Below are 26243 nucleotides of genomic sequence, written 5' to 3' on the forward strand. Positions count from 1 at the left end.
CTTTGAATAAACAAAAAATGTCAATTTACAGCCAGGAAAGAGTGAAAGGGCATAAACCACTAAACATAGACCTGAACAAAGATTACATTTTAATGAAAATAACACAATAAAAACACACAGGAAGTAGCGGATGTTTGACGTATCATACATGAAATACTGCTTTTGTTTTCATGATGAGAGACAAACGTATTAAAAGTAAAGTAGTTGCATCAACAGTTCTGTAAGTACCGCATGTGATTATCTCATTATGTGGTGCCTTCATACACACACGTCCATTAATATGAGATAACATCTACTCATCCCTCAATCTATCCTTTCTTCTTTCAGGGTGGGAACAGACAGAGAGACAGATGGGCTAGGCGGGCGGGACAGGCTGTTTCTTTTGCATTACACTCAACAGAGTGTTTTAAAGCCTTCACCATCTTAAAAATAAGGCCAGAAGCTCATGAAAGTGTGCAATGCAGATATGAATAATGATCCAACCCACTTTCTACCAATCTAGCACTTTTAACACTGTACTCAAGAGTTAGATTAAAATGTATAGGCCACTAAACTGTGTGTTTATATCTGAATAACAACACGTTCACTCTAACTGACTTTCTCAACGTTTTTTTCAATCTGTTGCTGTATTATGACAGTAGTTGTGACAAAAAAAGTAAACTAACCATAGAAAAGGACAGTTTATGTTAATGCATGCTATAGTGCCCCTTGTGGCAGCACTGAAACTGCATCTATCGCATAATGCAATAATGCAAAAACGTCTCGGTTACTAATGTAACCCTCGTTCCCTTAAGGAGGGAACGGGAGACGTAACGTCAACGTGACGACATAATTGGGATCACTTCAGGGAGCCCTATCATCTTCGAGTGTCTACAGAACGAGCCAATGACTGTTGGCATGCGGAAATCGCATCACGCACCCCACCCCGCAGTGCGGGTATAAACAGGAAGCGGGCACACGCACAAATCATTTTTCGCTGAGGAGCCGAGATAGTGATGGCCGTACAGCGATGGTCAGCAACGGTGGCGACGGGACGTTACGTCTCCCGTTCCCTCCTTCAGGGAACGAGGGTTACATAAGTAACCGAGATGTTCCCTTTCAGTCGCTCACGTTCGACGTAGCGTCGACGTGGCGACGTAATTGGGATCCCATGGAAACCGCCACGGTTGGTGCCACATCCAGCGCCCTACGCAAGACTCTCAGTCTGGGACTGAAGACTGGCTGGGGCTGAAGACCTGCGTAGAGGGAGTTTGAACTGCTGTTCCGTTATAACCCACACAGTAAAACTCTTGGATAACACTGGGAAAGCGTGCCTTTCCAAGGGAGAGGTATGCTGCGGAGCCACATCCTGCCACAAGGAGAGGACACATATAGTCCACAGGATGTGGCCGGTAGGGGCAGTGCAACATATGGAATGTCACTGGGGTGGCTCCAGCCTGAGAAGGGGGAGGCAACACCAGACAGTGACGGCAGAGCGGACTTTGCCAAGGGAAAGTCACGGGCTCACCGCAGGGAGCTAATCGTTGAAGAATACGCATATGGGATCGCCGCAGGGATCACCACATATGGAACCCAGCCTAGCACAAGTTACACAAGCATACGAGCACTAGGCCTGGCATTCCGCAATGTCCGACTGCCAAAGGGGGTGCGGAGGAACTCTACAGGGTTTACCTGAGTGGGGAACTCGACTGGGGGCAAAAAGCGCATGTATCCGTTCCAGTGGAAGGGAGTGGCATAGCAAGCCAACACTAGAGAGGGAACTTCGGTGTTACCGGCTGGTTGAAGCGAGCACACAGGAAGAAACCGGCTCAACACCTAGGCTATAAAACCTTGTGAACGTGTTAGGTGTCGCCCAGCCCGCAGCTCTACAGATGTCTGTCAGCGAGGTGCCGTGTGCCAGCGCCCAGGAAGAAGCAACACTAGTGGAGTGGGCTTTCAACCCGAGCGGACAGGGCACACCTTGGGCTTCGTAAGCCAAGGCGATGGCATCCACTAACCAGTGGGCCATCCTCTGCTTGGAGACAGCCTTTCCCTTCTGCTAGCCTCTATAACGGACGAAGAGCTGATCTGAGGTCCTGAGACTTTGCGTTCTGTCCACGTACAGACGCAGAGCGCGAACGGGACAGAGAAAAGCCAGGGCTGGGTCTGCCTTCTCCGAAGGCAGCGCTTGCAGGTTCACTAACCGGTCCCGGAAGGGAGTGGTAGGAACCTTGGGAACGTGTCCGGACCATGATCTCAGGATCACATGAGAGTTAGCCAGGCCGAAGTCTAGGCACGATTCGTCGACCGAAAATGCATGCAGGTCCCCTACCCTCTTGATAGCAGGATTACTGTTTTACAGGACAGAATTTTTAACTCTGCTGACTGCAAAGGCTCAAAGGGTGGTCTCTGAAGTGCCGAAAGGACTAGAGACAAATCCCAAGAGGGTTTAGAGAGTGGGCGAGGTGGATTTAGTCTCCAACCTGATGATCATGTCGTGCTTTTCCAGTGACTTACCTTCAACTGCATTGTGATGTGCGGCAATAGCGGCAACATAAGACTTTGTACTGATATGCCCGTCCCTCGAACGCAAAACGATGAAATGGTCTGTGTCGAGGGAGAATCGAGACATGAAAGTACGCGTCCTTCAGGTCGATCGCTGCAAACCAATCTTGGGTACGGATGCACTTGAAAATGCATTTCTGCATAAGCATCTTGAACGGCAGCCTGTGAAGGGACTGGTTCAGGACACGCAGGTCCAAGATTGGCCATAACCCACCACCTTTCTTGGGTACAATGATGTACGGGCTGTAGAAGCCGGTCTTCATATCGGCTGGAGGGACCGGCTCGATCGCGTCCTTCGGAAGCGACAGAAGCAGCCTGTCCACAGGCTTTGTAAGCCTTCGCCGTGAGACCGGATGAAAACCTACAGGCCTTGGACGGGAGGCGTGGATTCCCCCGCCAGGAGGAAGCATACCCCAGACGTAAGCATACCCCCAGATAAGCAGATCTGCATACCCCTTGGCTGCTTCGCCGTCGAGGGTGGTGAGGAGGGAGGAGCCAGCAGGCCGCAGCCTGGCACTATACGGTGCAGACCACGACCTGGTGAGCTCCTTGTGCACTTCCGAGAAGAAAGGCACCGGGGCGGCGCGCTGAGAACCAGCACGGGCCGCCCCGAGAAACCAAACATCCAGCCGAGAAGGTTCGGGACGTGTTGGAGGGTTCCACTCGGCGGCCCAGGAAAGCATAGCTGCCCACTCTGGATCGGACTCGGGCAGCGCTACACTTCCCGAAGGAGGTAACGCAGCCGAATCTTCATCTCCAGAGGAGCGAAGCTCCCCCTCTGATGCTGCTATCGACATCTGGTTGTCAGGAGGAGCCCCAAAAGACACGGCTGGTCGTTCAAGAGAAGGACCAGCAGGTTCTTTTGGAAGCTCCAGTGGCGGCCACGTTTGTGAGGCGTGAGGGGCCCACAGAGATTGTCTCGGTGGGGAAGCCCTCACGGTTATCCTCAGATCACCCTGGCTAAGCGCCGAAGTAGGCCTATTCGGGGCAGAATAGACGCTAGATCGGGGCATAGGCGAGGGGACTGCACCTCCCTTGAATTAAGCGAGTCTCGATCTTAACGCGGTCATAGTCATATTTCCGCATTGGGAACATGAACTATTCACAAAAGCTGCCTCAGCATACTGAATGCCCAAACATGTGAGGCAACTATTGTGGCCGTCTGCTGGCACCAGGGAACGACCGCACCCAGAAAAACACAAGCGAAATGACATCCTGAAAAAGACGCAGGGTTCGCTTGTGTTGCTCTTTTGTAAAGAAAAAGAAAGAAAAGAAGAAATATACTCTTTCCGCTACTCTCACAGTGCTGAGGCACCCAGGGAATGGCCGCAGTGTACAGCAGTGCTGTAAACACTATCAGGGAAACGCCCACCGATACCGACACAGAAATAAGCTTGCTGTGAAAACAGCAGTTGTGTGAGCTTAAGCTTGCGGCCACTCGCTGATCGCTGAGTCTTGAAGGAGTCTCCAACACAGTAGCAGTCTGTAGATTTCGGAAGACAAACAGAAGCACGGCTCTGAGGTGAAAGACGATATGTGCGTGTGCCCGCTTCCTGTTTATACCCGCGCTGCGTGGCGGGGCGCGTGACGCGATTCACGCACGCCAACGGTCATTGGCTCATTCTGTAGACACTCAAAGATGATAGGGCTCCCTGAAGTGATCCCAATTACGTTGTTATGTCAAACGTGAGCGACTGAAAGGGAATCCAAGTTTCCTAGCTAAAAGCTTTCATGTATTTGAGTAGCATGTTCCAGGCCTTAAGGTTGTTCAGTGGGTCTTTGCAGCATCTTCATTCATGACACTGGAAATTAAGTGCAATGTGGGGAACATTATACCATTTTTTCATATTTATCATATAGAAAATTTGCATAGTGAATGGTAGCCTATAAATATTAGAAAATATTACGAGTAATATAAAATAAACAACCTTCTAACTAAAGAGCTTTGTAAATGTGATTAGGATGTAAGTACAGTTTTATCTTATTGAATACATGCAGTTGATGGTGGATTCTCTGATGTTTTAAGGCCAGAGGTTTGGTATCTCAAATGTTTGCTGTTATTTCTATGATTTTGGCATTTACTCACCCTCAATTTGTTTCAAACCTGTATGAATTTCTTTCTTCTGTTGAACAAAAAAAGAAGATATTTTGAAGAATATGGGTAAACAAAAAGTTGATGGACCACATTGACTTTCATAGTATGGAAATAAAATAAAAAATACTATGGAAGTCAATGGGGTCCATCAGCTGTATGGTTACCGACATTCTTCAAAATATCTTCTTTTGTGTTCAGCAGAAAATAGAAATTCATAGAGGTTTGGAACAACTTGAGTAAATGATGACAGAATTTCATTTTTTGGGTGAACTATCCCTTTAAGGACACCTTAAATAATCAACTCTCCCTCTTCCAGCTCATGACATCAGCGCTGAAACATTATTCAGCCTCAGTACTGACAGCAACTCTATTAACTGTACATAAAAGACCACTTTACTTTTTTATTAGCTTCAGATTTAACGTCCTGAAATGTTGGACGAATACGGAGTAAAATCCAGTAGAGTTTGTACACTTTTAGTCTGCACCTAAAACCTGTGAGTTCTGTACAGCTACAATTTAAAATTTGACATTCACAACACGTAGAAGAGAAACACTGACATTGCAAAGTAGGGAGAAATTTGAGACATCAATATATCAGTTCTTAAACTGTTCTTGTGAAATATAGAATATAAAAAATATGTAAATGTGACAAAGTCCTCCTGTAGTCGATAATTTTCTCCCTTAAAACTCATCTTTGATCACCAAAATGACATATTTAAAAGTTTTTTTCCTTGAAAGAAATTCTTCATGCCTTAAAATAGCTTGAATGTAACTCGACACCCTTGCCTCATTTAGTATGCGCGGTTCTATGAATATGCAAATGAGCCCCGCCTCCACTCACTCACTCAGCTCAGAGATCCACTGGTTGACGATCACACGTTGATCTGATTGGTTACAAGGTAGTTTGTGACGTCAGAAACACCAGCGATTTCAAAGCGTGTTTTTGAGACTGTCTTTGGTTCACTGCAGTTTTAAGGAGAAAATACTCAGCAATGGTGCCGATGAATTTACACATGGTTTGTCTTAAAGCATATTAAAAACACCACATAGACATATAAACAACATTAAAAGCTGCATTTTCACCACAGTGGGACTTTAATATTTAAAATATTGCATTTGCACCAAGGCAAAATATATCATTTGAAATATAACATTTTCAAAAATATGACTTTGGGCCCTATTTTAACGATCTGAAAAGCAAGTATCAAGCGTGAAACGCAAGTAACTTTGTGGGCGGATCTCGGCGCTGTTGCTATTATACCGGCGGGATAAATGACTCTTGCGCCCGACGCAAATCTAAAATGGGTTGGTCTGAATTAGCTTCATTATTCATAGGTGTGGTTTGGGCGTAACATGAAATAAACCAATCAGAGCGTCATCTCACATTCCCTTTAAGAGCAGGCGCGCTTGTTCCATGGCGGATTGCTATTATAACGGCAGATTTGCCAGACGCACTCCAGGAGCGGTTCACAGCCGAGAAGACCGACGTTCTCGTCAGGGCCGTAAAAGACAGAGAAGTGACATTGGGGATGGAGAAACCCACCCAAATTAGCTTCGGTTAAACAGGCGTATAATAATTTGGGTAAATATGTAAGCTAGATTTATGCCTATTTTTTCACATCTTCATGGACACAACAATGATTTCCCTTGTGTGTTAATATTTTTCCTTGTAATAATGTATGGTTTTCTAAAAATGAGAACTGCTGCGTCTGTGTAGATGAGAGAAGCAAAGTGTATGCGCGTTGTGCACACGCTACATTGATTATGGCCAAGCATGCGCCCTTAAAATAGCATATGAATAACATGCGCAACTGACTTTAGACGAGGTTTCTCCTGGTCAGTGGTGGAATTGTTTTCTGAAACTGCAAAATAGCACCAGGGAACGTTTGCGCCGGAACACGCCTCCTCTTTTCGCTGAACTGCCCCCGGGAGTGCAAGTTCATTCCCTAATTTACCGACGTGCGTCTGTGGAGGGAAAAGAGATTTGAAAGTGGCACCTCTTCTAAGCTCCGCCCCCTCCTGTCAGTGCTCCGTCCAAAGCTACGCCCCCCCACAAACATGAACGCGCATCCACATTTGGAGTCAGCTGCAGGTCACAGGAAAGCCGAGTACTTCAGCACATTATCACAATTATAATGCAGAAACACTTGCGACTATGGCTGTGCAATATGTTCAAAATGTCATGTCCTAAAAGTCAGCTAAGCAGTATGTACCTACGACCTGTAACGCAACTGGCTTATGAGAAGAAGCTACAGAGAAGCTAATGTTAGCATTGGGCTAATACAAGCTGCAACAGTAACTACGTTGCCTAACGTAACATATATCATGGAAATAACAAATCCCCCCGAAGCAAAACAAATAATTACCTGTCCAGCAGAAAGACCGCAACCTCGGCATCGCTTTTTAGGCCCTTCAGCTTCCTTAGTTGTCTCCACCGTTCAAATGCTGAACCAATGTTGACCCGAGTTTGTCCTCTGGCTTTATCAAGTGCCAGTTTCGTTGCAGCCTTTTCTGCCTCAGACTTTCTTTTTTTAGCCTTTTTGTCAGGGCGAGTAGTTACAAGCAAAGCTGGTATTGATAGTTTTGGCTGCATTTTATCTGCCATTGTGCCGCAAACTCCTGCTTACTCGGTGTAGTGAGCTAAATGTTTCCGGAAACGGTGACATGTGATTAGTGGACGCAGGGCTGTGCACGCAGTGGTGCTCGGGCACGAGACATGAAGGCATCTGATTGGTTCTTTACATTCGCACCGAATGGCAGTGATTGGTCAGAGTTTTTACTGTCCTGCAGCTGCTACAGAGGTCAGATTTTTTTCATTCCTTTTTCTGAACACATAATGTATTGACTACTATCAGAATGGAAGGACCATTTCACCCAGTATAAAAAAAAATGTTTCTGAACAGGATTACCTACCCTAGCTTTAAGAATACCAGAAGGAAAGCACAATATGGTGGAATAAGTCCCACCTTCTAAATAAAACAGCTAATCGCTGATTGGTAAAGTCATTCATTTATGATATGCGCTCTTATGCCTGCACATAACCTGGTCTAGACTGAAAAATAAGCTATTAAGCTATTATTTTAACGTCATTTGAGCATATGAAACAACATTTAGACAGTTCATGTCAGATTTTGTTGCTGATTTAAAATATGTTATTTAATTGTGATTTCGACAAGCAGTTTTTGAAATTTCAGGATTCCCCCATTCAAATAGATGGGATTTGGACTTGGATGCTCGAGGCGTTGCAAATATGGCTGCCGAGTGAACAGACTTTCCTTGAACGGCACTTTGATAATAAAAAAAGGACAAATATGGTATATTAGTTTAATGACATAATTATCTGTGATTATGAAGGGTTTTTCTCTCTCATTAACAAATATTATTGAATGCATTGGGAAATATGGAATACTTTTCAGTCACTGAGGAATGTAATCTCACATTCTCGCACAAACAGTAGTGCACAAAATGGATTACATCTATTGTATTGCACACACGCACACACACACTCTTATCTGCACATGAGTTTGGGAATCTCGTGGAGCTTCTGGTTTCATAAATGCAGAATGTGTGATGAAAAAAGAGGTAGCATTTGAAACAAATGTCAAATTCTTCTAGTTTTAAGAGCGAGGCAGAGGATGGCCAACGCTGAGGTTATGAAGGACTGAGGCTGGGAAAGCACAAACTACACATTGTGCCTCGCTATTTATTTATATAGAATTGGAGTGGAATTTCTGGGGTTTGGCCCAATTCTTTAAACCGCCAGTGGTGTGTGTGTGTGTGTGTGTGTGTGTGAGAGAGAGAGAGAGAGAGAGAGAGAGAGAGACAAATTGGAAGTAGTGATTGAGTGTTTGCATGATGGAGGATTCTAGTAAACTCATTTGAGTAAAATTAACATTGCCAAGTTATACAGGATTATCTTCTTAATTTGTTCAACTTTAAAGAAAGAAAGGCACATCGACAGACAGAGGAGTGTGTGGTGATAGAGATCAGCCGGCTTGTGCACATGCTGCAGGGAAACTGTCCCATCACAAGTTAGCTGGCATGACTTACTGGCATTAAAACAGGAGCGAGTCGAGCGCTTTTATGCCGGTAGCGTTTGTCGAGCTGTGCATGAATCTTTCTGCTTGTCCAGTTACAGGCATAGTTCACCTAAAAAGGAACATTTCAACATCGTTTAAAAATATAACTATGCTAACTGTTTATAACTATGTAATAATAATTAAATGAATCACTTGATACAATGCACTTATTGTGTAGTTGTGTTTTTACCATAGTCTGTAAAAAAATATGGACATAGTGTCAGTAACGTCACCCGTAGGTCGCCATCTTGGCAGCGCGTTACTCCCGGATAAACGAAAATGGGCAGCGAGGCGGATTAGCTGAGGTGACGTGACGCTAGCAGACAAACGGCTAGTAGTGAATTGAGCGGCAATCCATCTGTCACTCAAGTGGCCATGCCCTTAATTATGCAGAACTTTAAGACTTAATATAATTTAAATGGATGAGGTCACCCCCTCGCAGTTGTCATGAATGGCAAAATTAGCAATATAGACCAAAACCACTTTTTGCACCAGGCTGTAAATATATTTTTTTGGGCATTTTAACATGGGGGTCTATGGGATTGACTCTTTTGCAGCCTGTCTCTAGTGGCCAGTCGATGAATTGCAGTTTAAGTCACTTCCTTGTTGGATTCGAGAGAGAGACAGGAAGGTTGCCGCTTGGTTTTAACATTGAACTTTTAAAAAAAACACGTGCATGTAATTACATCTGTAAATAATGTCTGTAATTACATCTATAATTACCGTTGACCCTTAACCAACCCTTAACCCTACCAATACCACCAAACCTGTCCTAACCTTACCCATATCCACATCAGTAGCAGCACAAGTGCTCTGCAATACATCAACACAATAAGTGTATTGTGCGTAACAATTATTGTTACTTTTTATGTAGGTGCATGGTAGTGAAAGATACTTAATATAAAGTGGGACCAAATTAGGTGTAGAAACAATTTCCACTCAGAAATTGTTAGTAAATTTACTTACTCCAGTAAATTGTTTTATTTACGACTTTGAAAATATTTTTTTACAGTGTAAGGGCCGGATTTACTAACAGCTTGCGTCTGTGCAAACCCTCTTTCGCCGTTTAAAACTACTGTCGGGATTTACTGAAGACACGCAGTGAAAAATTAGCACTGAAAAGGCTTGGACAGTTATTTTTGCGGCTTATGCATTTGTAGGAGTTTCCCTTTCAGGTGCAAAATTTATTGGAAGAGAGTACTTAAATGAATCATGCAAGGTGATTTACTAAGGTTTGTGTCAATTTACTGGTGTTTGCCAAAAAAAAAAAGCATCTCTTAACCCATGTTGCGCCTGTTAGTAGATCCCCCGCACATGATTATCAGAGGACTACGCTAATCTGCGCTTGGTAGATTGTGTTTATCTTTATGGAAATTATTCTGCTGCATCTGTGTTCTTTCATTCGTCAGTAGATCCCATTGGCCCTTTTTTGGAAAGGTTTAGTAAACCATACCCATATTCAACTTCTACATAGCCGACTTCTCCTTTGAATGAACTTTTGCAGATTTATTAGCAATGGAAATGTAGTTAATTGCACATTTGCAAATGTTTGTATGTGTACATAAGTGCCCTGTAATGCAGAGAAGACTGTTTTCCCCCTTGAGGGTCAGATTACAATTCATGACCGGCACACAACACACACACACACACACACACACACACACACTACAGACCCCCAAGGAACCACACATTCCAATACAAGCAAATCCAGCACACATGCAGTCAGAAATCCAAACCCAAACGCTGCGTAGCTCCAGCCACAAATGATGAGGTCCAGGTTTATGTTCCTCGCTGGAAGAAGAGCGAGTCGTTTGAACAGAGCAGGGTTTGTTCGGTCTGTCTGGGCATCCCATGACGCTAGTGCTCGGCAGTAAAAAAACATAAGTTTGATTCTGCAAGATCCTGCAGATGAGCCACTGACGCCAATGGACAAAGACAGAGACAATATACAAAAAATAAAAAGATAGAAAGGGAGCAGAGGCACAGATGGAGAGGAATGATTGGCAGATCGATGAAAAGCAGGAAGGCCTGAGAAAGAGACAGAGAGAAAGAGACAGAATGGGGCACCTTTTCCTGTCTGCATTCCCCTTTCCTTTCTGCAGTCCTCAAGCCTTGGCCCGCGTGTGTGTGTGTGTGTGTGTGTGTGTGTGTGTGTGTGTGTGTGTGTGTGTGTGTGTGTGTGTGTGTGTGTGTGTGTGTGTGTGTGTGTGTGTGTGTGTGTTGAAGGGGGTGTAATTGCCTCAAGGTGTGGAGAGAACAGAACTGGCTGAGACTGTGCAGTGCTGCTCCCTGCTGTGTGTCACTGAGGAGTGTGTGTGTGTGTATGTGTGTGTGTGAGTGTGTGTGTGTGAGAGAGAGAGAGAGAGAGAACAAGAGAATGAGAAAAGCAAGAGAAGGAGGGGGACGTGTTGAAAGACAGGTGAAAATGTTGAGGCAGAGAGAGCAAAGGTATGGGGTGAAATAGGGGGTAACGTATGTGCGGATTAACAGATGTCTACAGAATGGGAAGGCAGGAGAAAGAAAAGCATGGGTGTTTTTGTTCCATTTTAGTGAAAATGCATTTAAAAAAAAATTTTTTTGGTACAAAAATGACAGGAAAAGCACATGTCCTATATTGTGTACATTGTAGATTGGCTGAAAGGTTTTTTTTTGTTGTTGTTGTCTCTGCATTGCCAAATGTATGTTAGACGTCTATAGACTATATAAACATGAACAGATATTGACAAAACAAGAATGTGGAAAAAAGAAAAAAAGTTTTGAACGTTACATTTTTCTGCAATGTAGTGTTTCGATATATATATATAAAAAATTGTAATTCTCTTAGGTAGAACATAGTGTATTTATGCTGCATTTCCCAAATATAAAATAACTCTAGTTAGTTACCTAAGAGACACTTTTTTTATTCATTAATTATATGTTAAGATGAACTAACAATAATAAAAAAAAAATACCTGTGAAACTACAGCGAAGAGTAACCCTGCAAAAAACTCCACAAACACATTCTCTTACATGTAAAAGTCATGAATAAAACAATTAATATAAAAAGAGGATTTAATGGTGACATTTTTTCAATGGTCCATTCTACTAACTATAAGTAACTTTGCAACTACATGTCAACTGTCTGTTTAATATCTGATAATACTTTTATTTTGATGATCCCAACACACATTCTACTGATTATAAGTAACTTTGCAACTACATGTCAACTTATTCTGACCCAAACCCTAACCTAAAAGTCTACTAATACTCTAATGAGAGTGAGGGGCCGTTTACACAACATCGTTTTCAACTATAAACTGAAAACCTTTTATGCATTTCATTTATGCCGTTCATTTACACGACAATTGCATTTTGGGAGCTTGAGAATGCAAACTTTTGAAAACGAGTTTCAAGTGCACGTTTTTGAAAACCATACCATTATCGCCTCCATGTAAACTATGTATATGCAAATTTGTAAAAACGGCAACATCATGCCACATGTGTGTCTATAGTCATGTACGAGTACTTGACAACCACAACAACAAGTGTTTATTAACACTTTCACAACATGAACACACTTTTCACAACATGCTTTCACCATCTTGATTGTTTGTATTCACCACTCTGTAGAAGAATGTTTCTGTACAAATTGACATTGCTGATTTCTGGCCTGGCATGCATAATACAGCGTTTTTAGTCGTTTTCGGGATTCCGTCTCAACGGGGATTTTTTTTTTGTCTTTTCAAAATGCAAAGAAAAAACTTTTCTGTTTTTAGTACATTGTTGTCATGTAAATGTACCCTTAGTTGACATGCATGTGTAAAGTTAGTAGAATGCCTAAATTGGACTATAGAAATAAAGGGTAACCAATTGGGTATTAGGAAAATTAGGGGAATAAACAAGTGGCACAATAAAAAAAAAACAGACAAAGGGCCCTTTTTTAAGAATCTAAGCGCATGGTCTAAAGCACACGGCGTAAGAGCACTTAGTGCGAGTTCGAATCCACTTTTGCTGGTCAAAAAAAAAATGGTCGCAAAATGGGTTACAAATGGTCAGCGCTCCCGGCGCATGGTCTAAAAGGGTTGTCCATATTCTCTTAATGAGTAATGGGAGTGTTTGGGCGTAACGTGCGTTAAACCAATCAGAGTCTCTTCTCCCATTCCCTTTAAAAGCCAGTTGTGCTCGCACCATGGCAGATTCGCTATTTACATGACGGAATTTGCAAGCAGAAAAACTGAATGCTTCTCTAACGTGGAAACGGATCTGCTCGTGCGCAAGGTTAAAGCGGTGTGTGTGTGTGTGTGTGTGTGTGTGTGTGTGTGTGTGTGTGTGTGTGTGTGTGTGTGTGTGTGTGTGTGTGTGTGAGAGAGGTTAAAGCGCAAGCAGAACATCTACGGGACAAGCCGGATTCCACCATGGGCCCTATCTTGGACCCAGCGCAATTGACTTTGTACACCGACGCATGTATCATTCCTATTTTGCACCCGCGCACAGCGGACTTTTCCCTCCACAGACGCACATCGGTAAATTAGGAAATGAACTTGCGCTCCAGGGGGCGGTTCAGCGAAAAGAGGAGGCGTGTTCCGGCGCAAACATTCCCTGGTGCTATTTTGCAGGTTTAGAAAACAATTCGAAAAACCTCGTCTAAAGTCAGTGGCGCGTTGCGCATGTTATTCAAATGCTATTTTAAGGGCGCATGTTTGGCCATAGTGTAGCATGTGCACAATGCGCATACACTTTGATTCTCTCATCTACACAGAAGCAGCAGTTTTCATTTTTGCAAATCATAGGCTACATTATTACAAGGAAAAATATTAACACATGAGGGAAATCATTGTTGTGTCCATGAAGATGTGAAAAAATAGGCATAAATCTAGCTTACACATTTACCCAAATTATTATACGCCTGTTTAAGCTAAGCTAATTTGGGTGTGTTTCTCCATCCCCAATGTCACTTCTCTGTGTTTTACGGCCCTGACGAGAACGTCGGTCTCCTCGGCTGTGAACCGCTCCTGGCGCTCCTGGCAAATCCGCCGTTATAATAGCAATCCGCCATGGAACAAGCGCGCCTGCTCTTAAAGGGAATGTGAGATGACGCTCTGATTGGTTTATTACATGTTACGCCCAAACCACACCTATGAATAATGAAGCTACTTCAGACCAACACATTTTAGATTTGCGTCGAGAGATCTGCCCACAAAGTTACTTGCGTTTCGCGTTTGATACTTGCGTTTCAGGTCGTTAAAATAGGGCCCCATATCTTTATGTACACAATAATAATCTTTTGCATTGTAATCCTCTTATTTTTAATATTTGGCATATTTGTGTGCTGCTGTGTGTCCCTGTGTGTGTAATAAGCAGAGTGTGTGTGTAATAAGTAGAGTGTGTGTGTAAGTGTGTGTGTAATAAGCAGAATGTGTGTGTAATAAGCAGAGTGTACGCGTGTTGTGGACCCGCCTATAGGCGCACATTACTAATGCACTAAATAACAAAAAAAATATTGCGCCATTGACTTTAGACCAGGTTTCAGTTGGTCAATGGCTCAGTCTATTTCTGTTCCTCAAAATAGCAACATATCAATAATGCGCCTGAACACACTCCTTTTCACACCAGTAGCCCATGGGCACACAAATAGGCGCAAATGCGTTTGCTATTTAAACAACGTGGCGCAGGACGTGAAAATGAAAACTGCATCGGGCTGAAACTAGCAAAACTCACTTTTGTCACGCCTGGCACTGCATTGCACCGGATGTATGATAGGGCCCAAAGAGTTGAGTGAGGCAGGCATAGAGAACCAGGCGCCAGAGAGAGTGAGTGAACGAGAGAGAGAGAGAGAAAGAGAGGGAGGGAGGGCAGAAGTTTTGGGGGAATGTTAGCACCCCACTGGGGATGGCTTTAAGAGTTCAGTCCTCGTGAATGAGGGGAGGAAAAGGGAAAAGCAAGGAAGGTGGATCATATAGGCTGTGGGTTTGTGTGAATTTCATGCCACTCTTCTCCTCTCACACTCCTCTGGAGGAAATGTGATTATAATGAGACTCATGAGTCAGCGATTACATTTGATTCAAAGTGCTATTCTGCAGAAATGCAACAAACAGGGGAAATCGCTTATTTTAAAAGACTAACAATTAGTCTTAATATAAATAGATTACATGTTGTTTTACTTAGGAAAATGACAAGCTGTAATGTCTGGACAAAACAACACAAAAACATCTCTGTCATCATTAACTCACAGTTTCCTCTGTAAATATGTGAAATGTTTTTTCATCCTTTAGCACTGCTTTCTAAATAATGCACAACACTATGAAAAACATGTCAAAGTAAGAACATTTGATGCAGACTTTGGCTGGGTCAAGTCAAGTTTAGAAGAATAAAGAAATGCAATACAGAGTCAACAGGGACAGTTGACGTCGATTTCGGCATATTTCAGTAGCGACGGATTGGAAGAGTTACCGCAGATCTGGACAGCATTAAGTTGTGGTGCACTTGATGAAATGAGAGAAAAATAAAGATGATGTAGTAAACCCGTGGAGTAGAGGTGAGGTGAGGTGAGGGTTTGGGGCGATGATGATGATGATGAAAACATCACTGAAAGACAGGCTTGAAGAGCTTTTGACTGGCTATGAGTCTCTTTAATGTGGCGAAAGTCTTCAAATAGTCACACTGTACATCCATAACCCTTCACAGTCAAACCAAAACACATTTCTTCTCTGTAGAACTGGATGGATACTTTCAGTTAATCTATGGCCTTTTATTGATGCACTTTTATTGAGAAAGGACAGGAAGTGAACAGTAGAAGAGGGAGGAATGCGATCTGAAATACTGCAGATGGAAATATTCCTCATGTTAATGCTTTTTTTTAGCTATATGAATATTTTAATTGTTATAGATGACTGTTAAGCAAAAGGCTATCACAGCACATCATGTAATGTAACATCTTTTATCTATGTATTGTATTTATGCCTATATTGAGACCCATTATTAATAAAATCATTGTGTTTATTTGTTTAGAGATCAAATTTTTTAATTGGAAAAAAAACAACTACAATATAAGATTAGGATAACATTAAGACATATTATTAATTTCTGTTCATTTTCCTTGAGTTAAAATCATTTAAAATCATTGGCCCAAAAGTCCAAGACCACTAGTGAAAATGCTTTTTGTGTTTTCTTAGTTAAATACAAATTGTTTCATTACAAATTATATTATTAGAATATACTGTACTTGAGTGAACAATCTGAGTGAAAAGTTGAACTGAATTAACATGAATTTCAGCAGTATGTCACACATATACTAACATATAAATGCAAGAGAATCTTAAATGTTTTTTCTTCGTTTTGTGTCTTTTGTTTAAAATGTTCTGTATATATGATTTTTGAACTTTTTGGATAAAAGTCAGAATTGAAGAAGTGGCTCCTTGTATCAATATTACAGTAATTCAAAGTTGTTTATCGATTTCCGTAAGATTAAAAAAACCATACAACTTTAATATTTTGAAAAAAAAAATAATTCAAAACTTTCATAAAAGTTTTTTTTGACAAACTTAAAAATTAGGGTTAGATTTCATTTAAAGTCCTCCTGTAGCCAATAAGTTTATCCCTTAAAACTCATCTTTGATCACCAAAATGACATATTTAAAAGTTTTTTTCCTAGAAAGAAATTCTTCATGCCTTAAAATAGCTTGAATGTAACTCGTCACCCTTGCCTCATTTAGTATGCGCGGTTCTATGAATATGCAAATGAGCCCCACGTCCACTCACTCACTCAGCTCAGAGATCCACTGGTTGACGATCACACGTTGATCTGATTGGTTACAAGGTAGTTTGTGACGTCAGAAACACCAGCGATTTCAAAGCGTGTTTTTGAGACTGTCTTTGGTTCACTGCAGTTTTAAGGAGGAAATACTCCTTAAAAAAAGACACCAAAAGCAATGGTGTCAACTTATGAATTTACACATGGTTTGTCTTAAAGCATATTAAAAACACCACATAGACATATAAACAACATTAAAAGCTTGATTTACACCACAGGGGGACTTTAACTTATTGTATTCTAATTAGAATCACATTCCTGCATGTCAACTCGTATTCAGGAAGTGTAATTTAAAAGGCATTCTTCAATTCAGTTGCACAGCCCTGTGAGTATCAACACTTTCGCATGAACGAGTGCGTCTAGAGAAAAAGAAGGCGATATATTTCAAAGGAACAGTGCAAGAAGATTGATAGATAGAGGGAGTGAGAGGAGGTCATGTTGTTTGTTTTCATTTGCAAAGGTATAAAATATGATGCAGGCTGACAGATTGCTCTAGCAGAAAATGGAAGGGAAAGTTTTCGTCTTTCAGCCAACCACAAAAGCACCCGCCTCCCTCCCTCTTTCCCTCCCTCCTTCACTCCCTCGCTCCCTCGCTCTGTCATTCCTCTCCCTCTCCCTCGTTGTGGGCTGAGCTAAAGCCGAGGCGAGTGAAGGTTGTGGAGACTCAGTATGTTAGCTGACACTCAAGAGTCCTGACAGTTTGATAAAGCTCATGAACTCAGACAGCAGAGAGGTGATGATCACTGTAGACCAGCGCTGGAGCCGTTTGACTCGACGGAGGGAACAGAACACAACAGTTCCAGTTACTGAGAGAAAACCAGTCGGCTAGAGTGACAGCTACACCTGAAACAGAAGTCTCAAGTCCTTGAGACTTTCTATTGTGATTGATAGCTTTGGCAGCCGTGTCAGACTGCCTGGAGGACTGTGTTTGAGTGGGTCATCGTCTGCTGGATCTGCAGCTCACCGACAGCTTGAGACTCAGCGTTTGAGTTGGTGTTGAAGACTGGACGTGATGTTTGACTGTGTGGAGGCTCTCGGGGTCGGGGCCAGACCCCTGTTCGACATGAGCGCTCAGAGTTCATGCATGCTCAGGAAAGCCAGCTCCTTCTTCCCTGCACTCGAGTCCTTCTCATGGAGCAACACCACGAGCCTGCAGTGTAAGTGTGAGGAGTCTCTACTCTCTCCAGCTGCACGTGTTCATATCTCTATGTCCTCTCCAGCATGTGCATTAGTTATTCTCGGAGTCTGAGTGAGTGTGGTGTGTGTGCTCAGCATCTTGTCATGCACTAACTGGCTTAAATGGTACTTTTGTTAACTTTCTAAAGGCCAGACCTTTTGCCTAGTCGTCAGAACAAATTTACTGATGATGATGATAAAATGTTGATCCTTTTGCATAATATTAATATTTCTGAATACTGTCATTGTGATAGATGCTTAGTAATTAGTGATGATAATGACAACAATTATAAACAGTGATTGTCCTGCAACAGTGACGTTATTAATATTCGTTGCGATGTCTGCAAATTGTAGTTTCATGCTCATATTTGGTTGAAACAGTCAAAAATTAACATATAAAGGCAGGCCCAGGACTTTTAAACGCAGTATAACCTTTAATTGTACGCAGAAAACGGTGGTAAAACTATGACACGTAAAATATGATATCATTATCCTTATTATTATAGAAATTATGTATTTATGGTAATAAAATAAAATATATACAAATATGAATAATGCACACACTCTAGTTTTAAATAATGCACGGAAATAATGTACATTGTAATGTATTGTATCTTTTTCATAAATAATTGCAAGTAAAAGTATATTTGCAGTTTCTTGTTACATCTGAAATTTGTTTGTCGTATTTTAGTGCATTATACTTTCTAAAGGTGTAATGGAGAATCAGTAAGTATTATAATGTATTATAACAGTGGTTACAATTATTCATGGTATCATGCATTGCCTTAAAAGGTGCATTACAAAGTATAATTAATTCATTAAAACACTTTTATAATGCATTATATATATATATATACAGGCTTCAAGTCAAGTAATCTCTCTTGTGTGTGTGTGTGTGTGTGTGTGTGTTCAGAGTCTCTCAGCATCATTTTGACTTTAATGGATGTCTTTAATTATTTAATTATGAATACAATGAACTCAATTAAAGGATTAGGGAGCCCGATGGGACAGAAACCAGGAGAGAATGGGAGGATTAAGGGTTTTTCTGCTTAACATTTGCCTCTCTATGATCACAGGAAAATCCTTTGGCAAGTTCATTCAATATGGAAATGCTCCATATTTATAAGGTTATTTAAATGCCACGTAATGAGATCCAAGTTATTTAGTTGAAAGTAAATAGCTGAACTGAAATATGACAGTGAGTAAGAGTTGTGATTATCTGAGTGCACCTACATGAAAAATATGCAGTGTCCTTCATGTTGTCTCCATCTTTGTCCAATCATTTGGAATTCATTACATATTTCAATGAAGAAATAACTCATTGACTTTTGCAATGTCTGTCATCATGTTTAAAGCACACTCAGGGAACTAGAAAGAAAAATACAGAAACAAGAGTCGTATTTGTATGAATCACAGCCCATGTGTCTGCGCCTGTGTCTTATTGTATGTGCGCGTGAGTGGATTTCACACGGTCCTGCTGGAATTTGCCTCTATGCCGTAATGCCATTTTATAGCCAGACTGACGGCTTGAAAGAACATCGCACCCCACAACAAGGCCCATCTCACAATGAACCGTTTACAATAGTCTGAAGGGTCTTCTCACCCTCAGAGGAGCAACAGCTGAGTCCTACCTCTCCATCTAAACTTGAACTTGTTCGCTTTGCTAGTGCATTAACCTTAGTAGCGATGCACAATATATCGGCCACCATATCGGCATCTGCCGATATATGTTCATTTTTAATGTTATCGTTATCAGCCCAATAAGAAATTCTGGCCGATATATTAAAGCCGATATAAATAATGGATAATTTCCTTCATCTGAGACACTTCAGATGCTAGCTGTTTGCCGTGATGGTTTTGAATTGCTTGAAATATGATTGGAATCACTTCAAAAAAGGAAAATACAGTCAAATGCAACATTCACAGCACAAGTCTGTCATATCGGCTACATACAATTAGAATGAGAACATTATAATTGTGTGCTTGGGACATGGCTTTTAATGGTGAGACTTGTTTTTGTAATCAGGCTCTCAAATATTATATAAAAATTCGACCAATCGACCAATATATCGGTTATCGGCTTTCAAATATAACAAATTATCGGTTATCGGTATCGGCCAAAATATTCATATCGGTGCATCTCTAACACTTAAGATCTGTTGTTGTAGAAAGGTTGTTAATAACTCTTAGTTCTCGTCTGCATGCTTCAGTTGATACATTAGATGCAAGTTTAGTTTCCTCTTTTGACTGTTGGTTATGGCTCGATGTTTTGTAGACCTTCACATCAGCAAACCCTTCAAGACCAAGCTGTGTTACTAAATGCAAAGTGATTTACTTCAACAAAGTATGGTTTGCTAACACTGCAGAACTAACATGGATGCATGGAGATTCTTCATCATACTCTTTGAGCACAGTTCAGTATCTTTTTGTGATGTTTTGTCAGGCTGAAGTTCATGTCTGAAGGTCAGGTCTTGTCTGGATAGAATGATTCTCTGGTCGATGTTGGGTTCTGGTCAGTGACCAGTTGTCTTAGTCTTTCGGTTGTGTGGGGTGTAATAAATGTGAAGGTGGCTGGGGAGGGGCTGGCCAAATGTTGGTTCAGCTTCATCCTGAAAAGGCAAAATAAAAAGGGTCAGTTTATGAGGTACTATAAAGAAGAAAGCTTTGTATGCATGCAGTTGAATGAAAGGGGCAATCCAAGTTTAACAACTTGCTTCTAAGAAAGACAGCTCCTGTTTTACCAGTCTGCCTTCATCCCATCAGGACATGTGTTGGTCCATGTGTGCAGGAGATGCTGGTTAAGCTTTGAGCAAAGCTGTTCTTCAGTGTTTCATAAACTGATACTTTTAAATGAGAAACTGAAACCGTGGTTTACATTCTCTGATATAGTCAATCCTTATTCGATCAGCACATTTTGTCAAAGAGACCAAAATTGCATGTCTGACTTTACTAGGCTACATATATAACCTAGTTTTAGGATGCTAATTTAGAACAAAATGTCTTTTAATGCTACAATGTCTGTTTTCACCTTTTTCTTTCGGGGTCATTGCATTTCAAGTGCTCCAAAAATGGTAAAGTTATTTGCTTGGGCATTTTTAAATTAGGCCAAATTAAATAAAATTTAAGGATTACCTTTTATGTTTTTTCATATGTTTATGTTTCAATATTTTTAAATTTTCGTTTTAATTTTAATCCTGAGCTACGATATTGAGGTTTCTGTAAATATCTGTATAGCCCAAAGTTTGTTGTGTGCCATCACACAAAGATGGCCGCTGTGGTTAAACCAAGCAAAGTACAAATAAGAAAAATGGTGTTACAAATAGGCTACCTTAAGATGATCACTAAAAAAAATAAACTTTAGACCACTTGAGATGGATTGTCAACCAAACAATGAAGTCCATAGAAAAGAGATCTGCATATGCAAATGTCTCACAAAAAATGCTTTTATTTAATAATAGCCACAGAGAGATAAATTAAGATGTTTCGATCATCTTCAGTCAGGACTTACCACTAAATCACTCAAACATGTCGACATATTTATCAATAATGATCAGTGATGGCTTCATATATGGGTTAAATAATAGATTTAAATATGTGTGTGCCAGATTAGGTCTGACAGACCACTTTATTTATTTATTTATTTATTTATTTATTTATTTATTTATATATATATATTTATTTATATATATTCTCATTTGTAAAAAATGTTTTCATAAATTTTAACTTAAGTTATTAAGTATACTTAACATGGTTGTACATGTCATTTAAACTTACATTATATTAAGCTGATCGTTTAATCTTGTATAACTTATAAAAAGTTGAAATTGCTTAAATTATTTTAAGTTATATTAATGTAAAAACACAAGTTGCCATGACGTACTGATCATATATTTTTATCGCAGTAGCTACAATACACTAAAAATATCCCCTAATTCAACTTAAAAAAAATGGCTGTACAAGTCATTTCAGCTCATTTAAAAATATTGCCTATAATTAAATATTGTATAACAACAACAAAAAAAAGGTTAAATTATTTTGATGAGTTAAAGTAATAGAAAAACATTTGTTGTCATGACTTATTGATCCAGCAGTATTGGTGCTCGGTGTGGTCATATGCCGACAGCAGAACGGGTCGTGTGCATTAGAGCATGTTTAGTGTGTAGTTTCACACAGGTGCTGGTTTGACTCGAGCACAGCTTGTTACAGGATTAAATGAGCTTTTAGTCTCTCCAAACACTGTGGCCTTTGTTATGTGTATCTCCTGCGAATGTGAAAACAAGAATCGGCTCAGTCCACAGGCATGAGCATTATGTGTTCTGAAATATTTAAGGGTGTTATTTTCAAAATGGTGACATGCCAGGGCAGGGAAAAGCCTGTGTGTGTGTGTGTGTGTGTGTGTGTGTGTGTGTGTGTGTGTGTGTGTGTGTGTGTGTGTGTGTGTGTGTGTGTGTGTGTGTGTGTGTGTGTGTGTGTGTGTGTGTGTGTGTGTGTGTGTTTGTGTGTGTGTGTGTGTGTGTGTGTGTGTGTTCACTGGGAAAATGCAAAGACATGCAAATAATAATGCTGGGAGAGACTCCAACACCCCGAGACCCTACAGAGGACAAGCGCTATAGATAACCCTGAGCTCAACCCTACCCCTAAAACAATCTTATGCCAGGTTTTATTACAAAAGGACACACACACACACACACAGAGAGAGTGATTATGAGTAATAATAAATTAATGACAGTATTAATATTTCAAACATGCATGAAAGTAATTTGCTGAGGCATTAAGTGCTATGCAGTAGTCATTTACATTTTGTAAAGTGTCTTGCAGTAGTCTTGCAAAGAGATCTGCAAGTAATACGGAAAAATTATGTTTATTACTATTAACACAATAGTGATGTAAATGAATGTGACAGCCATTTAGTTAATTGCAATTACAAAAAAGAGAATAACTTGATTGCTGCTGCATTTCGCAGAGTATGTTTGTTAAACTAATACGCTGTTGCACTTTTATAACTATTACAGTCCTGAAAATATTTTAGACCTAATAACAATTTGTTATTTAAGGATTAGAAAATCAAATGAGGTTTTAATGCCTCAATCCCATATCTAATGTTCAGAAGCGTCCAAGCGTTAGGTTTGGAAGCAAACCTGAATTGACCCAACCTGTTAAATTTCTCAGCAACGCTTCAAGTCGAATGTTGGTGAGATGTTATAAAATCTAACAACATGCAGAAAGCCTGTAAAATCCACTGTGTCAGCATTTGACTAAAAAAAGAGTCAGAACAAATACTGTTGTCTTACCAATGTATTATTTTTCTTGGTAAAAAAAGAGAGAAAAGAAGTACTGTTTAATGTTTGCTGTATTCAAATACATCCACACAACTGATCCTACAACTGAGTTTTCTTCTTCATTCCTTTATAAAATCAGTTCACTTCAAATCTGTTTATGCACTATTTGCTTTCGCTTCATATTGGAATTCAGAACATCAAGAGTTTCATGAACGCCTTTTGTAGTTTTTAGTGACTCAATCATGCAGTTCAATCCATCCACACATACAGTACAACCACGCAGAAGAAATGAAAGAGCCATTCATCTCTGCCCTCAGTCTGCAAACCATTATGTGTGTGTTTGGATCCAAAATATGCATGACAAATGTATGAGCGATTTTGCATTTTGCTTTAAAAACAACATCCTTTTTCTGTGCCAGTGCATTCATTATGACATGAGGAGCACTTTATTTAATTATATACATAAGAGATGAAAAGATGTACTGAGAAATAAAGTACAAAGAAAAGATGATAAATTCAAGACTTAGTGAAGTTCATCAGGAACATAAAACACAAGTGATGCACGCTAGATTTATTCTGTTCATCACCCGCTGGAAAAACTAGACCATTTATACTTGTATGTAATGTGTACACATACATATTTGTATGTTTGGATAGACACTGAAGCAACCTTTGTACAAATATACAAATATAGTGTATGTAGCCATATATGAATCTATTTCTAATTCATTAAATAATAATAAAACATCAGAAACGTAATAGTCTTGAGCAGATGTTGCATTACGTGATGCTTCTATTTGCTTCTTTCTAATTATGTCAGAACCAGTTTACTCCTGGTATAATGATGATTGATCAGAAGTAGACGAGGGAGACAAATTCCTGTTTACACCTGGTGTTTTATTTCGTCTCTTTGTCCACTTTCAGCCACTTCTGAAAAGAAGTTCAACAAAGTTTAAATCCCGTCTGGCTAGCACGCTTCCCATAATGTTCACATATTCAGTCAATAGGCGGAGAGAAGACAGTCTTTTTCTGCTGTTCGAACACATTTGACTACATGAGCCTCTACAATATGAAAGTAATCTGGTCGAATGCGTTTTCGACTACCTCTGGAAGTGGTTGAAAGTGAACAAGCTCAAAATGTTTTAGACCCCGTTTACACCTGCATTTAGTGTCGTCCACTTGTGATCCGATCGACCAAAATGCATCTTAAATGGGCCCTATTATGCTCCTTTTCACAAGATGTAAAATAAGTTGTCCCCAGAGTGTGTATGTGAAGTTTCAGCTCAAAATACCCCACAGATATTTTTTTATAGCATGTTAAAATTGTCTCTTTTTCAGGGTGAGCAAAAACGTTCTGTTTTTGTGTGTGTCCCTTTAAATGCAAATGAGCTGCTGCTCCCGGCACAGAGAGACAGAGGCCACAGAGCCTCAAGAGCTTGTGTGTGTGTGTGTGTGTGTGTGTGTGTGTGTGTGTGTGTGTGTGTGTGTGTGTGTGTGTGTGTGTGTGTGTGTGTGTCAAAATGTTTAGCCTTTTATGTTCAAACCGGAGTCGGAGTATAATGGAGAGACTCAAGAAGAAGTGACAACATGTAGAAGCAACAGGACATTTCTGAATGGTTAGTTGATGAATTTATTTAGCTTATGTGTAGTTATCTTCTAGTCATTGATTAGCATATTCTGTCATTATAATCTATAAATCGAGTTCCGGGGGGCGGGGTTTATGTAAATTTTAGGGTTTGTGATGTCACTAACCCTGAAGAAGCTCATTGTAGTCCTTACCAGCCGTTTGTTGTAGTCCTTAAAAAGCGATTTCTGTAAAAGAAAATATCTCCCTTTGCTTTGAACTTTGAGCGTTGTAACTTTGCAGATGTAGTTTATGCTCAAACAGCAGCATTACACACTAACTAAAGTTAGAAAAGTTCAGTCATAATCAACCACCCCTTTAATAGCAGGTGTAAACAGGAGCTCACAGAGACAGTATCGCCTGATAGTGTTGCTGAGTTTGCTGAAAGACATGGATATTATCAGTGTTTCCATGCAATCCGAGCCAACAGAGAGAACTTGGATTGTCATGCTGAAGCCCTCGACTCCTTTACTGATAAAACCTGCATCACCTTTCATTGAGTTTGTTGTCTAAACAGTGCAGACACACAGTAATCTGCAGAAATGTGGACTGAGACCACTTACAATACAATCATAACAAATAAATCATTTTCTTTGTGTGTAATTCAGTGCTTTAAAGCGCCCCTATTATGCATTTTCGAAAATTCCCTTTCATGGAGTGTGTAATAGAGCTGTTTGTGAATGTAAAAGATCTGCAAACTTTCACAGATCTAAGTGCAGATAAATTGGGTTTTTGTCTCCTGAAAGAAAGAAGTGATTCTGAACTGAAACGAGTCGTCAGTAACTCCAGTCTCACTTCCTGCTGAATCTGCGTAGGTTTGTAACAGATTTGCATAATGCCAGTCTATGTTCTTCATTGGCTGCCGTGAACAACGTCTACTTTGACCCTCAAACACTGTAGTTTATCTGAGACTGGAAGAGTTTGGTTCGTGTTGTTCATGTGGAGAAGACGCTGTTTTCTGCTGACAGAGCAAATCCACTTTGATGAGATTGATACGGTAAAACCCACGCCATCGTTACTGTTCGTATCACTGAGGATCAAGAGCTGAGGAAGATCCGGAGCTGAAATTCAGATATGATAATGAGCGTTTGGTTTCTGACACGGTCGACCAATCACAACAGACTGGGCCATCTGACCAATCAGAGCAGAGCAGCTCTCAGAGAGGCGGGGTTTAGAGAGACTGATTCCTTGATCGAACCGTTTCAGACACTGAGAATAGAGCTGATGCTGCAGTGGAGATTATGAGGAAATAAAAGTGTTTTTTGAGCTTGGATGCATGTAAACCTGTTGTAGGAGACGCCAAAAAAAATTTAAAATAGCATAATAGGGGCATTTCAATGGAAGTCTATAAAATTAATTCCAGTTCAAAAATCAATGGCAAGTCATTTTTTTCAGTACATTTTTAGTTTGTTCTGAAATCTGATTATGCTGTCAAGTGCCAATTCAGACAATAAAAAACATTTTATTTAACTGTTTCTTCTGAAAACTCCACCTGCTTTACTTCAAAATCGACCGTAGACTACTTCATGTATTCTCCACGAGTCATGTCAAATATAACAAAGAGAGAAAATGGAATGGGAACAGAATAGCATTCCTTCTTTCTTCCCCTTTACGTCTGTCAGTCATTCCTCTGGTGGCGCCAGGTTTCCACTCCTCC

The 26243-nt window shown here is 40.5% G+C and overlaps 2 protein-coding genes across 3 annotated transcripts in view; one reads left to right on the top strand and one right to left on the bottom strand.

Moving 5' to 3' along the window:
- Nucleotides 1–26243, top strand: part of rargb (retinoic acid receptor, gamma b) — a 59099-nt gene that overhangs the window by 20128 nt on the left and 12728 nt on the right. Inside the window, exon 1 of one of the 2 annotated variants that reach the window (XM_079857296.1) lies at nt 17137–17664. The exons of the other annotated variant lie outside the window; for it this stretch is intronic. Coding sequence (XP_079713422.1) covers nt 17520–17664 — 145 coding nt within the window. The 5' untranslated portion in view covers nt 17137–17519. Of the gene's footprint in view, nt 1–17136; nt 17665–26243 lie in introns of those variants that run through there. 2 annotated transcript variants of the gene reach the window in all.
- Nucleotides 458–3798, bottom strand: LOC307150288 (uncharacterized protein). Its single transcript, XM_079857303.1, has 2 exons — nt 1076–3798; nt 458–769 (listed from the first exon to the last, which is right to left on the bottom strand). Exon 1 carries the CDS (start codon nt 3555–3557, stop codon nt 2499–2501), a length of 1059 nt encoding a protein of 352 aa, XP_079713429.1. The 5' UTR covers nt 3558–3798; the 3' UTR covers nt 458–769; nt 1076–2498.

Source organism: Squalius cephalus (assembly GCF_949319135.1).
Source record: "Squalius cephalus genome assembly, chromosome: 22".
Taxonomy (NCBI): Eukaryota; Metazoa; Chordata; class Actinopteri; order Cypriniformes; family Leuciscidae; genus Squalius; species Squalius cephalus.

Coding starts and splice junctions, on each gene's coding strand:
- LOC307150288 (XM_079857303.1), bottom strand. CDS start 3,557: ATGCCCCGATCTAGCGTCTATTCTGCCCCGAATAGGCCTACTTCGGCG.